Source organism: Gymnodraco acuticeps, unplaced genomic scaffold (assembly GCF_902827175.1).
Source record: "Gymnodraco acuticeps unplaced genomic scaffold, fGymAcu1.1, whole genome shotgun sequence".
Lineage (NCBI taxonomy): Eukaryota > Metazoa > Chordata > Actinopteri > Perciformes > Bathydraconidae > Gymnodraco > Gymnodraco acuticeps.
The window spans coordinates 14,004-30,384 of record NW_022990791.1 but is presented as its reverse complement, the minus strand read 5'-3'; the positions used below and the strand labels follow the sequence as shown (position 1 = coordinate 30,384).

Below are 16,381 nucleotides of genomic sequence, written 5' to 3'. Positions count from 1 at the left end.
GGGACTGTCCCCTTAAAGCAGGGGGGTCAAACTCAATTTCATCACGGGCCATATCAGCATTATGGTTGCACTCAAAGGGCCGGTTGTAACATACAAATATACATAGGCCTATATAAATATATATAAAATAATGTTTTATATTACATCATTGCCTCTGCATTGGATTATTATCAGATAGAGTAATAACTTCATAATTAACTACGTCTGAAAGCAGAAGTCTTGGGCAAATCATTGCAAGTCTCTTCAGTGTCACGAAATGAGATGCATTGTGGGACATGTAGTTTATGGGCAACATGCTTTTTTATTTGTATTTTATTATATGTGTTGCATTGTTGGAGGTATGATGACAAAACCAGAGGTGTGAAGTATTGGAGTACAAATACTTGTACTTAAGTACATGTTTCTGGTATCAGTACTTTACTCCACTACATTTTCCAAACAGCTGGTTCCTTTAGTCTGAATGTGTGTTTGATGCGTGATCATTATTCTTTAGAGTCATTGCGTGCCTATTGATTTGAACACGATCCGTGTATCCATCATTTCCTGGTCTTCTCTAAAGAAGAGGGACCAATGGAAACGTTGTCATGTTGCCGTTGTTCAGCATGGAAACATTCATTAGCTAACAATGACATTATTGTTCTATTAATATAAAGGGAGGTCAGGTACTCTTTAAAACTGCTGCTAGTTATGGGTACTTTTTACTGAAGTACACTTCAAAGCCTCTTTACTTTTACTTGAGTAAAGAAGTATAGTCAGTACTTCTACTTTCACCAGAGTATTTTTAAACACGAGTATCTGTATTTCTACTTGAGTAAAGGATGAATGTACTTCTACTTGAGTAAAGGATGTGTGTACTTCTACTTGAGTAAAGGATGTGTGTACTTCTACTTGAGTAAAGGATGTGTGTACTTCTACTTGAGTAAAGGATGTGTGTACTTCTACTTGAGTAAAGGATGTGTGTACTTCTTGAGTAAAGGATGTGTGTACTTCTACTTGAGTAAAGGATGTGTGTACTTCTACTTGAGTAAAGGATGTGTGTACTTCTACTTGAGTAAAGGATGTGTGTGAGTAAAGGATGTGTGTACTTCTACTTGAGTAAAGGATGTATGTACTTCTTGAGTAAAGGATGTGTGTACTTCTTGAGTAAAGGATGTGTGTACTTCTTGAGTAAAGGATGTGTACTTTTGTCAAGCTCTCTTTCGGCCACATCAAAGGAAGTCCTCGAGGTCTTGAGTTTGACACCCCCTACTCTAATGGAGTATTTCTAGAACAACACCTGTAAAGGAAGGACAGGGGGAGGAAAGAGAGGAGGGAGGTGATTCTGCATGGGATGAAACCTTGCCTCCATTAACGGAAAGTGAGCGGGGGAATCCAGGAAAGACACGGGGGACGAAGAGTAAAAAGAGGGATGAAGAGGAGGAGGTGGAGGAGGAGGTGGATTAAGAGTGAGATGAGGGGAGAAAGAGGGGAGGAGATGAGGGAAAGAGTGGAGGTGCGAGGGGGGAGGAAGCAAGGAAAGGTGATGCTGGATGATGGTGTGTCGGAAAGAGAAGGAGGAAGAGGAAGAGAGGGAAGGAGGGAGGAAGATGCAGTGAGGAGGGAGGAAACAAGGCCTCTTATCAGAGTAGAATAACTCCTTCCTCCTCTCCCTCTCCTTCCTCCTCACCCACTGCTTCTCCCACGCCTCCTTCACCTTCTTCCTCTCCTCCTCCTCCTCTTCCTCCTGCTTCCTCTTCTTCCTCACATCAACAACAGCACAGTGGTTACAATCGGCAACGTGATTTCTGTTCGACTTCTGATCGACTCCTGGATCCGACAGGAGGCTCTTATTTTGAAAGGGTTCAGTTTCCTCCTCCTCCGTTTTGTTGTCCGAGGCGTCTGAGCTCTGAGCTGCAGTCTGCTCGCACACACCTGGTGTGTCACCACTCTGTGTGCGCCTGGTTTCACATCGACGCTGGTCTGCATGAGTAGCATTGGTGCTACATGCTAATAAGTCCCCAGCACAGTGATTACAATCAGCGACACGATGTGTGTTTGATGTCTGATCGATACCTCTGCAGGCTTTATAATCAATCCCTGCATCACAGAGGGTGCTTTCAGTCTGAGAGTGCTTGGCTTTATCCTCAGTTGTGTTATTCGTGGAGTTTGAGCTCTGATCTGAAGCTTGCTCACAGAAATCTGATGTTTTATCACTTGGTGTTTGCCTGTTTTCACATTGACGGCGTTCAGCTGGAGTATGATTGGTGTTACGTGCTAATAAGTCCCCAGGTGTGTCATTAGCTGAGTGAAGTTTGTCCACAGGACTCAAAGAAGGATCCTCGTGTTTCTCAAAGCTCTGATTGTGTTTGTCGTTAGGATTGTCTCGAGTAACGTCATGGTTTTCACGCTGACTGTCACTGTGAAAGTTAAAGTCTCTGAAAGGTCCATCAGTGCATCTCTTCCTCATTTCCTCGTCTTCGCAGTCATTGAGTTTGTCAGCGGTGTCACAGCTAAATGTGTCCTCTGTTTCGTGACACGGGAAGTTGTCCATGTCCAGTTTCCCCGTGCCTTCGTGTAGGTCAGTGTTCGACCCAATACTCTCTCTTCTTTCCTGTCTCAAAAAACATGCCTTCCTCCTCGCTTGCCTCCTTCCTCTCCTCCTCTTCTTCCTCTTTGTTTCCTCCTCCTCCTCCTCCTCCTCCTCTATCATCTTCCTCTTCTTCCCTTCCTCTGAAATTGTCTTTCCAGGCAGGGTCACATTGCTCCGCTGAGCTTCTGTCTGCTGTGTTGTTTGTCTTTGATGCCACGCTGCTTTTCTAAAGGAAACAGGAAAAGGGACGAGGCTAATCGCTGGATCACCTGCTGTTTCCCCGGGAGGTTCAGAAAGACAAATTCCCGTCGCTTCTTCCTCAGAAGCGCCGATAATCACTGGGTTGAACTCGCCTCTTATCAGATTCCTCCGCTGCCCTGCTTGTTCACATGTAGTTTCGTGCATCTCCCCCATTTCAGGGCAGCGTGGCGTCTCTTTTTCAGACCCAGGGAAGAGGCTAATCGCTGGGTTACATGCTGTTGCCCCTGGAGGTTCAACAAGACAAATTCCCGTCGCTTCTTGCACAGAAATGCCTCTAATCGCAGGGTTTCTCTCGCCTCTTATCAGACTCTTCCGCTGCCCTGCTCGCTCGCCTGTAATTTCCTGCATTTCCCGCATTGTAGGACAGCAGGAAGTCTCTCTTTCAGACCCAGGGACGGGGCTAATCGCTGGGTTACATGCCTCCCCCCTGTAGAGAGGCTTTCTACCGGCTGATTGCTGGGATTGATGCTCGATGCTCTTCACCTGCAGCTGGTCACAGCGATTACAGCGATTCACGGGAAGGTTGCTTAATAGCCCTCCTCTCTTCTCATCGTCTCTACCTTTCTTCCTCCCGTCCTCCCTCACCCTGCCTCCCAACGAGAGATTACTTAACGGCACTTTTTCCTCTCTTTTCAACCTCTCCTCTCCTCGTCCTTCAAGTATCTCAGAACTGCTGCTTAATAACCTTCTTCTCCTCTTTCTTCTCCTTTCTGTCTCTTCCCCTCGTTTCCTCCGTCCTCTCTTCCTCACCCCTCCTCTCCTCTTCCTCTTCCTCGTTCTGAATCCGGTTTTCTGAAGGCCCAGCGCTGCAGAAACACATTTTAAAGCGCTTTCATCACGGCTGCCTGCTTCTGTACAATGGGCTACAACTTCCTGAGGATTTCCCGCCTGTCCCCCTTCATCTTCCTCTCCCCTTTCATCTATCTTCACCTCCCTTCCTCCCGCCACCACTTCCCTCTCGTGCTCTTTGATCACAGTTGGTTTTATTCCCTCCCTGCCTTCCTCCGACCCTCGTTTCTTCCTCCCTTCTCCCCCGTCCCTGGCCCTGTTGTGCGCTCTGAAGTCGTACAGTAACGGGTTGATGCTGAAGGAGATAGATGGCGATGTTTTCGTGAAACTGAGCATCTCCGACGGCCAGAGGAAAACCCGGGTACCGTCTCGACTCAAGACCCGACAGAACGGCTCTTTCGGGCGATTCAGAGGCGGAAAACTAGACTCTTTGGGGTTCAAAGTGTCATTTAAAACCGATGTTTGAGGCTGATTCTGAGCAGGGAGAACCTGATCTTCAGTAGAGTCTATGTCTTGATTGTCCAAATCATCGTGGGTTTTGTTCACTGGATGTTTGGCCACAACAGAAACCTGTCCTGGTGTCCCACTGTTCAAATAAAGATGAGTTTTAATCCCACTTTCACTGCCGACTCGAGCTCCAGTCCCGTTGTCGTTACGTAACAAAACCTGGGCTTCATTCCCACCGACGACAGGTTCCTCTAATGGGATCTCACTGCCATTACATAAAGAAACCTGGTCTCCATTGGTAGATACATCAGGTTTATCGTCCAATCCGCTCAGCTCAGGGTTCACATTAAGGTTCTGGTTCTCCACGTCTGCAGAAACGAGAGATCTGAGCGTCCGGTCTGAGACTTTCTCCTGCAGACCTTTGACTCTTTCTTGCACCGTCACTCCTTCTTCCTGCTTCCCCGACAACCCTTGGATGAAGACGGCGGCTGATTGGTGGAGGAGGAAGCAGCTCCTTTTGGGCAGAGAGAAGGAAACGGGTCTCATTCGGCTCTGGATGTTTGGGTTGCTGCTGATATCTGCTGTGGTGTGGGCCCTCTGTGGCGTGGAGCCATTAGCTGGGACGTTACTGGGAGTAAAGGGCTTGCTTGAATAGTTATGAGCCCAGGGGATCTTGTTAAAGTGGCTGGTTTTGGGGGAAGTGTTTTCTGTGGCGGACATGTTATCGTAGTCCATTTGTGTGAGGCAGGATTCAGAAGAAGTTGTGGTTCTGTTGGCGTCCATCGGGTCGTACGCCCAACATCCGGCGTCCAGAGGGAGAACCAGAGAGGTTTGAGGCTCTGGAGGAAAGAAAAGAGAAAGGATTTAATCAGCTGACAACAACGGAGCAGGATTATCTGTGAAAGAAACAAGAAGCAGGAAGGAAAAGCATTTATATGTAATACTTCCCGCGCTGTAAGCTCCTTACACTTTAATGCAGCCTTCTGGCTCCTCACCGTTACTCCTTTGTTGCTTTTAACACATCTCAGCATGATTAATGAGCGTAGGATGGACTCCAGAAGAAACATAAGCACAGAGATGAATGTGTGGCTCAGAAGAAATAAGATTAAGGGGTTTTATTCCAACATGTAATTTACATCTGCTTTGGAGCACGCTGTTATCCCTCCATACGTCACTAGAAAATGATTTCTCTTAAGATGACTTTGAAAGTGATCCGTAATGCGGCTCCACTCCGAGTGTTCGAATTGAAGCCGTCACATAAATGATTACCCTTCACACACTGAAGAAAAAACCCTTTAGAGTTGACTTTAAATGCAGATGTCAAACTTTTCCACTGGGTTTAAAGTCGACGTGCGTATGAGAGGAAAGGCACCCGTGAAACCTTTGTTCTGTATGTTATTGGAAATAAGCAATAAATGAAAGGAAGGATATTCACTATCGACCTGCGTAAGACTCGTAGCGGCAGTTTTAGTTTATTCAAAGCACTAATCAGCTGAAGAAATCTTAGGCATGTCTCCGTCGCCTAATCAAAGCAAATCAAACTCTATTGATATTGTACTTTTCATACACAAAAGGGAACAAAACGTCTGTAGAAACAATACTTTTTATGAACGTTTTCTCACCCTTTATTGCATAAAAACAAAACTTGAATAACTTTTATTGGTAGATGGAAAAACAAATGATCTTAAATATTTAATGTTAATGTTGAATCTACTAAGGGGGGGGGGCGGTTTTCTTCTGCTTCTCTTAGCTTTAAAAGGTAAAGAAGTAGAAAAACCACATTAATGTTTGTGCGTTGGGTTTAAAACGAAGAAAACTTGATAAGAGTTTATTCTTAATGTTATTTGAGGAGATGTGCGACCACACGAGGAGAAACAGCTTCTGTTAAAGTGTTCGAAGGGAAGCCGTCACATCAATGATTACCCTACTGAAAAAACAAAACATTGAGCACTCGGAGAGCTGGCTTTAAATGCAGCTGTCTAACTTTTCCACTGGGTTTAAAGTCGACGTGTTTCTCTGCCAATTGATTGTTTCTTTCCGACGTCAGGAGATCTGCTTCCATGTTCACGCTTCAAACCTTGCAGCCTGTGATGCACTGAGTTGGACTGGAGGGAGCTCCTCCTGAATCAGAACACACCCACACTGGAAGACACATTGAAGTGGAAAATATCTCAGTTGTTTATCCAACTTCATGTCATTTTAGAGGCTGCGCTGCTGTTGAATTGAATCGTGCACTAAGGCATGATTTTAATATTCATCCCACATCGTGGATATGAACCAAATACTGAGTGCTTTATTTTAAATTATGGGTACATTATAAGTTTGGTGGAACGAGCTCCACGTTGACATCGGGACGAATGAAAGTCTACCCATCTCTACACAAACTGAAAACAATCTGTTTCATTTGAATGCACTTCAATGGTTGGTTTGGCCCGTTTTAAGTGAATATAACCTTACTTTTCTTGTTCTTCTGAGTTTATTCTATTGTAAGTCATTTTGGATTCAAACGGCAGCTAATTGTAATAAATAGGGATCTCCTCGACTGCAAAAAGACCTCAAGTCGTCTAAGACTCGTACGAATGTGTCGCCTAATTGACTTAATCAACGGATCTTAAAAGATATGTGAAGTTTTCAAAGACTTTCTACAAATGCACCGTCATTAATCTGGTGTTTTCCTTGAGTCATTCAAATGGAAAATCATTTAAACCTATCAGCTATAAAATCTTAGACGTCTACGACCAAGAGGACTAATCAGACGACTAATCAGACGACTAATCAGACGACTAATCAGACGACTATTCAGACGACTAATCAGACGACTAATCAGATTAAACTTTTATTTAAATTTGAATCTTCATACACAAATGGTAACGATAAGTGCTGAACAAACCAAAAACATTTGTAATATACATATAATTCATTATTTTGAACTTGTTGTACATAATAACGTTGACTAATTGAGAGTTTATCAGACAACTGGACCTGTTTCTATGGAAATAACTCATTAGGAATCTAGGGGTGTAACGGTACACGTACCCGTACCGAAATTATTCGGTACGGGCCCTTCGGTTCGGTACACGTGTGTACCGAAGTGTACCGAACGAATATAACGTTAAACGTAAAAAAATTGAGAACGTGAATAACTTTTTGGAAGTAATCTCAGGTGCTGCGTCGCAGCATTCAGAGTAATTTGCTCACATTGTGTTCAACGCGTCATAGAGCGAGCAAGTCATTTCATTGGACGAGAGGCATACTATGAGAGCTGGTCACAGGGATGCGTTCAAATGTAGTCAGTAATTTGAGGAACTGTCGAAATGGCGAACGCAGATAAAGTTGAGCTGAAAATCCTCCAGCATCATTGAAGTCTCCGGTTTGGGAACATTTTGGTTTCGCAGTTACGTACAAGGATGAGAGACAAAGACAGGTGGACCGAACCAAAGCTGTTTGTCGGCATTGTTCAACTAACATTGGTTACGCGGCTGGCAATACATCAAACTTGCACACTCTTGAAAAGGCATCACCCGAACGTGAATATCACCGGTACCAAAAGAAAAAAGACTGAAGTGCAAACCCAACTCCCACTAGCATTTAAGCCTCCACCACTCGCAGAGAGTTCAGACCAAGCCAAAGCTATTGCAAACACCAAATATCCTTATGTTAGCAAAGCGCTACCTGGCTGTGTCTGCTACCTTTGTCCCTAGAGAGGGTGTTCTCCACAGCAGGACACATTGTTAGTGCCAGCAGATCTGCCCTTTCAGAAAGCAATGTGGACAAGTTCATCTTTCTTTAAACAACATGAAAATACAATGACAAGCAAGTCATTGTGTCAAGCTGGCTGCTTAGGTACTAGTACAGTACAGTTCAAATACAGATTATTTCAGTTCATCGAAATGCTGCACCTTAATGTTTATTTTATTATATTTTGTATTTATTTGAGTGAATACATTATTCACAGTTTAATAATAATTTAAAAAAAACAACAGTTTTTTTGATGTTTTGTGAAAAAAAATTCTGCTGTACCGAAAACGTACCGAACCGAACCGTGACCTAAAAACCGAGGTACGTACCGAACCGAAATTTTTGTGAACCGTTACACCCCTATAGGAATCACAAATGAATGTATTCAAAGCACTAATCAGCTGAATCTTAGGCATCTCAGACCAAGTATCCGTCGCCCAATCAAAGCAAATCAAAATCTATTTATTCAGCACTTTTAAAACAAAAAAGGAAATAAAAAGTGTATATAACCAAAGATTGACTTGTATTGGTAGTTGGGTAAAGAAATGTTCTTAAATATTTAATGTTAATGTTGAATCTAGTAAGAGGGGGGGGCAGTTTTATTCTGCTTATCTTATCATAAAAAGACATAATTGACAACAAAATAAGATTTGAAGGAGTAGAAAAAGTATAACAACAACATTAATGTTTGTGCGTTGGGTTTAAAACAAAGAAAGCTTGATGAGAGTTTATTCTTGATGTTGTTTGAGGAGATGTGCGCGAGGCTCTGTAGCTTCATTAAAAACATGCAAACACCCTTAAATGAAAGGGTTTGCACCATCCACTCCTGACTCTAATAAGCACCGCTTTAAATCTAGAAGTTACCAGACGATTGGATGTTTGGAAATCATTGGGGATGACGTATTCATTATTACAAAAGACTAATGAGCTAAAACACGTTCAGGCAGCAAAAGCCAAATAGCCAATCAGACGGCTAATCCAATCCAATCAAATCAAACTCTATTTTAAAGTGCTTCACAAACCAAAGCCCAATTATAAAGACAATTGTAATTAGAACATAACCTTAACCTGCATCTCAGCTTCAACCAGGACAACTTTCTAACCTTTGCATTCAAACTCAGGTTTCAGCTTCATATGTAGAGAGAAATGAACTGAAGGCGGATAGCAACAACATTAATGTTTGTGCGTTGGCTTTAAAACAAAGAAAGCTTGATAAGAGTTTATTCTTGATGTTGTTTGAGGAGATGTGACCACAAGAGGAGCTTCACTAAAATCATGCAAACACCCTTAAATTAAAGGGTTTGCACCATCCACTCTCTAGACTCTAGACTTATTAATTATTACAAAAGACTAATGAGCTAAAACATGTTTGGGCATCTGATTAGTCGTCTGATTAAGACCAAATAGTGAATCAGACGACTAATCCAATCAAATCAATTCAAACTCTATTTAAAAAGCACTTTTCATACAACTTTTGTTATATCCTGTTATGTCTTGAGTCTCGGACCCGACAACAGCAATAACATAAATGTTTTCACAGGGTTTGAAGTGGTTGATTTGATTTATGCATCAAATGTCTTAAAGGTCCCATGTCATGCTTCTCTGGTTCTGACCCGTCCCCTTGTGTTCTGTAGCTTCTGCATGTGAACGCTCTGCAGAGTCTCAAACCCTCAAAGTGCACCCTGTAGGGAGTAACACTCTGACACAGAGAAGACCTGTCTGCCCCAGAACGCCTCGTTGGACATTTCTCTTTTTCTTCCTGGGTACAGTGACGCATTTGGGTATAGTGACGTAACTTAAAGTAACGGCTCCAAATTGGTTCTATTGGTCCAAATGGACCAATCCGCGGAGCCGTTACGTTAAGTCCGTGGATTGGTCCAAATTGACCAATCCCTTGACTTCCTCACACACACTCAATCTTTTCTCAGCTGCAGCTCCGCCGATTTCTCCGCCTGAGACAGCGGGACGCGGCGAGGCTGTGAGTCTGTGAGCACACACACAAACTCCCAGCCAGGCTGCGGGTGTGTGTGTTCGGGCTGGGTTTCGCTGTGTCTCGCTGTCTCGCAGACGGCCACTGGGCTCATAGGGAGGGGGCGGGCAGGAGCTCCAACAAGCCGTGTAGGCCAGAGAGTGAATACACAGACTATACAGAGATGCTGTGAGAAACCAATGTGAGTTTGGAACATTGAACAATGTGAATCTATTCTAGTCGACCTCAACAACGGAACTATGATCAGTAGAAATGGCCATGACACGGGACCTTTAATGTTTTTTGGGATCCAACTACACAAGGCTCTTTAAAAACGTCCTTTAAATGAAAGGCATTAGTACCATGTACTCCTGCCTCCTGTCTAACTGCAGTGGAATATATATTTTATTATTGTGTGGTGGTGTGCTAATGCAATAGCTTCCTTTATTCTGCAGCTCTATATCCACTTAAATGTCAGCGCTGTGAGGCGAGCGCTCGGTCAGCGGTGGGGAATCTGGTGACAAAGTTCACTAAAGTGGAACTCCATTGAAATCAATTGATTTTTAGTCTGATGCTCTTCAACTGTGACCAAGCCCCCGGAGCTATTCTTCATCAAGTGTATATCAATGTTCTGCTTTTGTGAAGAATACCACTCCTTCTTTCTCTCATCCGTCTGCATTTGACATTTAATACAAAGATTTTAAGAGGATTGTATTTACTACAGTCTGCTGTTGATACAGATTTAAAGCATTAATGCAGCAGAAAACACACTCGGTTCAATTCAGCTGTAATGTTATTTCTGTGTTGGTCCCTGAAGGCAGCATCTCCCTGGACCAATTAGATTTCTCCATGTGAGAAAATAATCTCTGTGTCAATCAAACGTTTATGAATCTTACACGTTTAGTTCAGCGGGATTATCTCCACATATTAACACCACTTTATGATTTTTTAAGTAAGAAGCTAATGTTGGGCTATAAAGGAACTACAGCACGGTCACATGACTTCACGTCACCACCGCTAGGCTAAAGGAGGCTAATGTTGGGCTATAAAGGAACTACAGCACGGTCACATTACTTCACCTCACCACCGCTAAGCTAAAGGAGGCTAATGTTGGGCTATAAAGGAACTACAGCACGGTCACATGACTTCACGTCACCACCGCTAAGCTAAAGGTGGCTAATGTTGGGCTATAAAGGAACTACAGCACGGTCACATGACTTCACGTCACCACCGCTAAGCTAAAGGAGGCTAATGTTGGGCTATAAAGGAACTACAGCACGGTCACATGACTTCACGTCACCACCGCTAAGCTAAAGGTGGCTAATGTTGGGCTATAAAGGAACTACAGCACGGTCACATGACTTCACGTCACCACCGCTAAGCTAAAGGAGGCTAATGTTGGGCTATAAAGGAACTACAGCTACGGTCACATGACTTCACGTCACCACCGCTAAGCTAAAGGAGGCTAATGTTGGGCTATAAAGGAACTACAGCACGGTCACATGACTTCACGTCACCACCGCTAAGCTAAAGGAGGCTAATGTTGGGCTATAAAGGAACGACAGCACGGTCACATGACTTCACGTCACCACCGCTAAGCTAAAGGAGGCTAATGTTGGGCTATAAAGGAACTACAGCACGGTCACATTACTTCACCTCACCACCGCTAAGCTAAAGGAGGCTAATGTTGGGCTATAAAGGAACTACAGCACGGTCACATGACTTCACGTCACCACCGCTAAGCTAAAGGTGGCTAATGTTGGGCTATAAAGGAACTACAGCACGGTCACATGACTTCACGTCACCACCGCTAAGCTAAAGGAGGCTAATGTTGGGCTATAAAGGAACTACAGCACGGTCACATGACTTCACGTCACCACCGCTAAGCTAAAGGAGGCTAATGTTGGGCTATAAAGGAACTACAGCACGGTCACATGACTTCACGTCACCACCGCTAAGCTAAAGGAGGCTAATGTTGGGCTATAAAGGAACTACAGCACGGTCACATGACTTCACGTCACCACCGCTAAGCTAAAGGAGGCTAATGTTGGGCTATAAAGGAACGACAGCACGGTCACATGACTTCACGTCACCACCGCTAAGCTAAAGGAGGCTAATGTTGGGCTATAAAGGAACTACAGGTTCTTACTGGTTCCCAGTGTTGTGTCGCTCCAGTTCTGCACAGAGTCCGGTCCGGTCTGGTTTCCTGGTTCCATGGTGGATCTGAACATGGGACCAGAACCTGGAGCACTGAGGAGAGGAAACAAGGACATTACTCAAGGGAAGGAGAAGGACATAAGTGTTAAGATGAGGAAAGGTTGTGAGAAAAGAGGAAATTGGTGTGGAGAGAGAAAGAATAAATGATGGAAAAGCAGGGATGAAAGTAGATAGAAAAAGAAAAGGATGCTGAGAAGGAGAGGAGGAAACAAGGAGGCAAGTGATGAGAAAGATTGGAAGGGTAAGAAAAAGTAAAGGACTAAAGACTAGAGGAAACAACCGAAAAGTAGAGGAAAGACAACAAGAGGACACAAGGAGACAAAGGAAGGAAACGGGAGTAGAGGAAAGGACTAAAAGTAAAGGAATAAATAGTGTAGGAAGAGATGACTACTAGAGGAATCAAGGAGATGGAGAAAAAGGGAGAAGAAGGAAAGAAGGGAAGTACACAAGGGAGAACGATAGGGGAATAAGAGGAGAGGAAAGGAGGTAAGGGAACAGTAAAAATGGGAAAGAGAAAGCAGAAAGAAGGAAAAGGAGACGACAAAGGGTAAGGAATAAAGAGGAGAGGAAACAACCGAAAAGAAGAGAGGACACAAGAAGACAGAGGAAGGAAACGAGAGCAGAGGAAATGACTTAAAGTAGAGGATTAAACAGTGGAGGAAAAGAGGAAAACTAGAGGAACCAAGGAGATGGAGAAAAGGGAGAAGGAAAGAAGGGAAGTACACAAGGGAAGTGGAGAAGGGATAACACAGGGGAATAACAAGAGAGGAAAGGAGGCAAGGGCACAAATAAAAAGGGGAAAGAGAAAGCAGAAAGAAGGAAAAGGAGACGACAAAGGGTAAGTGATGAAGAGGAGAGGAAACAAGGAGACAACTAAAGAAAATAAGGGAGGAAAACAGCTATTGGTCAGAAACTCAGATTTTCGCTAAGCGAGATGATATTGGTTGCCATGCCAACGCTGCTGTAACCAGGAAACTAGTTACTGAGGAACAGCTCTGTGATAAACATGTCACTCCAACAGCTTCTAAATATAAATCACGGAGTTCGTTGAGTCCCAACTTTCATGGATTTACTGGAAAAGCTGTTTTTTATCGTGTCTTCAGGGACTATTTTCTGGCGTATACATTTGTTTTCCTGCGTGGGCGTCCTCAGGTTTTAATTTAGCATCCATGCTCTGTCGTTTAGATATTCATACTTTAAAGAAACTAAATGATGTGTGTGTGTGTGTGTGTGTGTGTGTGTGTGTGTGTGTGTGTGTGTGTCCATGCTCTAATGTTCAGAAAGCTCTTTATTGCTCTCATACTGCCTGTGCTGCAGCACCTCTTTTCACCCTCTGTCTGAAACCTGAGCCCAGTCTGCTCTGATTGGTTAGCTGACCAGCTCTGTTGATTAGTCAACCACTTACAGATATCCCGCCCCTTTAGCCTATCACGTGTTGGAGCGCTAGCCAATAGGAGCGCGAGGGTGACATAGTGTAAGTGTTCCGAAAGTAAACAAAGGAGTGTTGTTTAGCTTTTAGATTGTAACCCCTAAAGCGAAGTATGATCTGAAAAATATAAATATGATGCACTCTAAGGAACTTTGGACCTTTCCTAAGCACGAAACAATTAAGTGAACATCTTTGTGTTTTGGACGGACATCACATTGGACTTTGGTGGACATCCTTCACAGGTTTCTGACACGTCATCTAACGATGTAAATAATCTGCATGTTACTGGATAATAATAATATTATCTGTTATGTTTCCTCACCATTCCTCGCTCCTCGCCTCCTCATGCTGGTGAAGCCTCCTCTCCTCCTCCTCCCTCCTCTCCTCCCTCCTCTCCTCCCTCCTTTCCTCCCTCCTCTTCCTCGTCCTCCTGCAGGCCAGAGATCTGAAGAACTCCCTCTGCTTCAGCTCCTTCAGACGCTGCAAGGAAACACAAACGACCATTAATATCACCAGTTACAACAGACCTTTAATAATTAAGTTATTTTACCCATAATGACGCCTCGCTGCTCATGATCCCGCTCATCACACGGCCACATTCAAAGTCACGACATGACTCCCAATATTCATTGAAATGCTTTTATTGATTTAAAAAGTAGTTGTATTTAAAATGACGTGCATCCGCCAAGAAAAATAGTTTTTGACGTATTTAGTTTTGTATTATTAATACTGTGTGCATACTTAGTTATTTTTTCATTTGAATATGTATTTTCTTTATCTGCACCATACTTCTGTTGCAGCAGGAACATTTCCCCGTCGCTGGGTAGAAAGAGCAATTCTGATTCTGAATAGCAGCGAATAAATAACAAGAATAAGATGCTGTGTGTCGATCTCTCAGCATTTAGTTTCTGCATCTGTGTGTGTGTGTGTGTGTGTGTGTGTGTGTGTGTGTGTGTGTGTGTGTGTGTGTGTGTGTGTGTGTGTGTGTGTGTGTGTGTGTGTGTGTGTGTCAAATCACAGTGTGTGTGTGTGTGTGTGTGTGTGTGTGTGTGTGTGTGTGTGTGTGTGTGTGTGTGTGTGTCAGATCACAGTGTGTGTATGGGTGTGTGTGTAGGATCAGTGTGTGTGTCAGATCACAGTGTGTGTGTGTGTGTGTGTATCAGATCACAGTGTGTGTGTGTTTGTGTGTGTCAGATCAGTGTGTGTGTTTATCGTGCCTACTAAGTCAGCCAGTGTCAGCTTTAGTCCGGTACGGCTTAATTCACTTACTGTGCTCTGTCTGCAAGCTGGAGATACTGATACTGTGTGTGTGTGTGTGTGTGTGTGTGTGTGTGTGTGTGTGTGTGTGTGTGTGTGTGTGTGTGTGTGTGTGTGTGTGTGTGTGTGTGTGTGTGTGTCACAGATAATAATAATAACAATGTACCGGTGGGTTCATATCGCAGACATACGAACAGCGAGAGACAGGAAGACACATGCAGTTTATTATTTAATTTTTATAAATCTCAGTAGCCTGCTGATGTTAATGTATCCACTATATTGTTGTTTACCTTTGTTTAAAAAGTATTAAAACATTGACGTTCAAACCCTTTGACCCAAAAGTGATTGACATTTCACATTGAGGTCAAAGTCAGCGTGTATGCAACATTTTAAGAATTTCCTCAAATCGTGCTGAAGATAACGAGACCTGTTCTACTTTAAAGAGTCCTCTCCAGCTGATGTTCAGGTGTATATCAGTATGTAGTATCTACTTTAAAGAGTCCTCTCCTGCTGATGCTCAGGTGTATATCAGTATGTAGTGTCTCTACTTTAAAGAGTCCTCTCCTGCTGATGTTCAGGGTGTATATCAGTATGTAGTGTCTCTACTTTTAAAGAGTCCTCTCCTGCTGATGTTCAGGTGTATATCAGTATGTAGTGTCTCTACTTTAAAGAGTCCTCTCCTGCTGATGTTAAGGTGTATATCAGTATGTAGTGTCTCTACTTTAAAGAATCCTCTCCTGCTGATGTTAAGGTGTATATCAGTATGTAGTGTCTCTACTTTAAAGAGTCCTCTCCTGTTGATGTTCAGGTGTATATCAGTATGTAGTATCTCTACTTTAAAGAGTCCTCTCCTGCTGATGTTCAGGTGTATATCAGTATGTAGTTGTCTCTACTTTAAAGAGTCCTCTCCTGCTGATGTTCAGGTTGTATATCAGTATGTAGTGTCTCTACTTTAAAGAGTCCTCTCCTGCTGATGTTCAGGTGTATATCAGTATGTAGTGGTCTCTACTTTAAAGAGTCCTCTCCTGCTGATGTTAAGGTGTATATCAGTATGTAGTGTCTCTACTTTAAAGACTCCTCCTCCTGCTGATGTTCAGGTGTATATCAGTATGTAGTGTCTCTACTTTAAAGAGTCCTCTCCTGCTGATGTTAAGGTGTATATCAGTATGTAGTGTCTCTACTTTAAAGAGTCCCTCTCCTGTTGATGTTCAGGTGTATATCAGTATGTAGTATCTCTACTTTAAAGAGTCCTCTCCTGCTGATGTTCAGGTGTATATCAGTATGTAGTGTCTCTACTTTAAGAGTCCTCTCCTGCTGATGTTCAGGTGTATATCAGTATGTAGTGTCTCTACTTTAAAGAGTCCTCTCCTGCTGATGTTCAGGTGTATATCAGTATGTAGTAGCTCTACTTTAAAGAGTCCTCTCCTGCTGATGCTCAGGTGTATATCCGTATGTAGTGTCTCTACTTTAAAGAGTCCTCTCCTGCTGATGTTCAGGTGTATAATCAGTATGTAGTGTCTCTACTTTAAAAGAGTCCTCTCCTGCTGATGTTCAGGTGTATATCAGTATGTAGTGTCTCTACTTTAAAGAGTCCTCTCCTGCTGATGTTCAGGTGTATATCAGTATGTAGTGTCTCTACTTTAAAGAGTCCTCTCCTGCTGATGTTCAGGTGTATAGTATGTAGTGTCTCTACTTTAAGAGTCTC

The 16,381-nt window shown here is 43.2% G+C and overlaps 1 protein-coding gene across 1 annotated transcript in view; it reads right to left on the bottom strand.

Annotated features, from left to right (window-relative positions):
• Positions 1-1,059: 1,059 nt before the first annotated feature.
• The window catches only part of LOC117557070, a 29,287-nt gene continuing 13,965 nt past the window's right edge, over positions 1,060-16,381 (bottom strand). The window contains exons 2-4 of the mRNA XM_034232752.1: positions 13,742-13,899; positions 11,923-12,023; positions 1,060-4,905 (exon numbers count right to left, since the gene is read on the bottom strand). Of these exons, the coding sequence (XP_034088643.1) occupies positions 1,265-4,905; positions 11,923-12,023; positions 13,742-13,899 (3,900 nt within the window). The 3' untranslated portion in view covers positions 1,060-1,264. The remainder of the gene's footprint in view (positions 4,906-11,922; positions 12,024-13,741; positions 13,900-16,381) is intronic.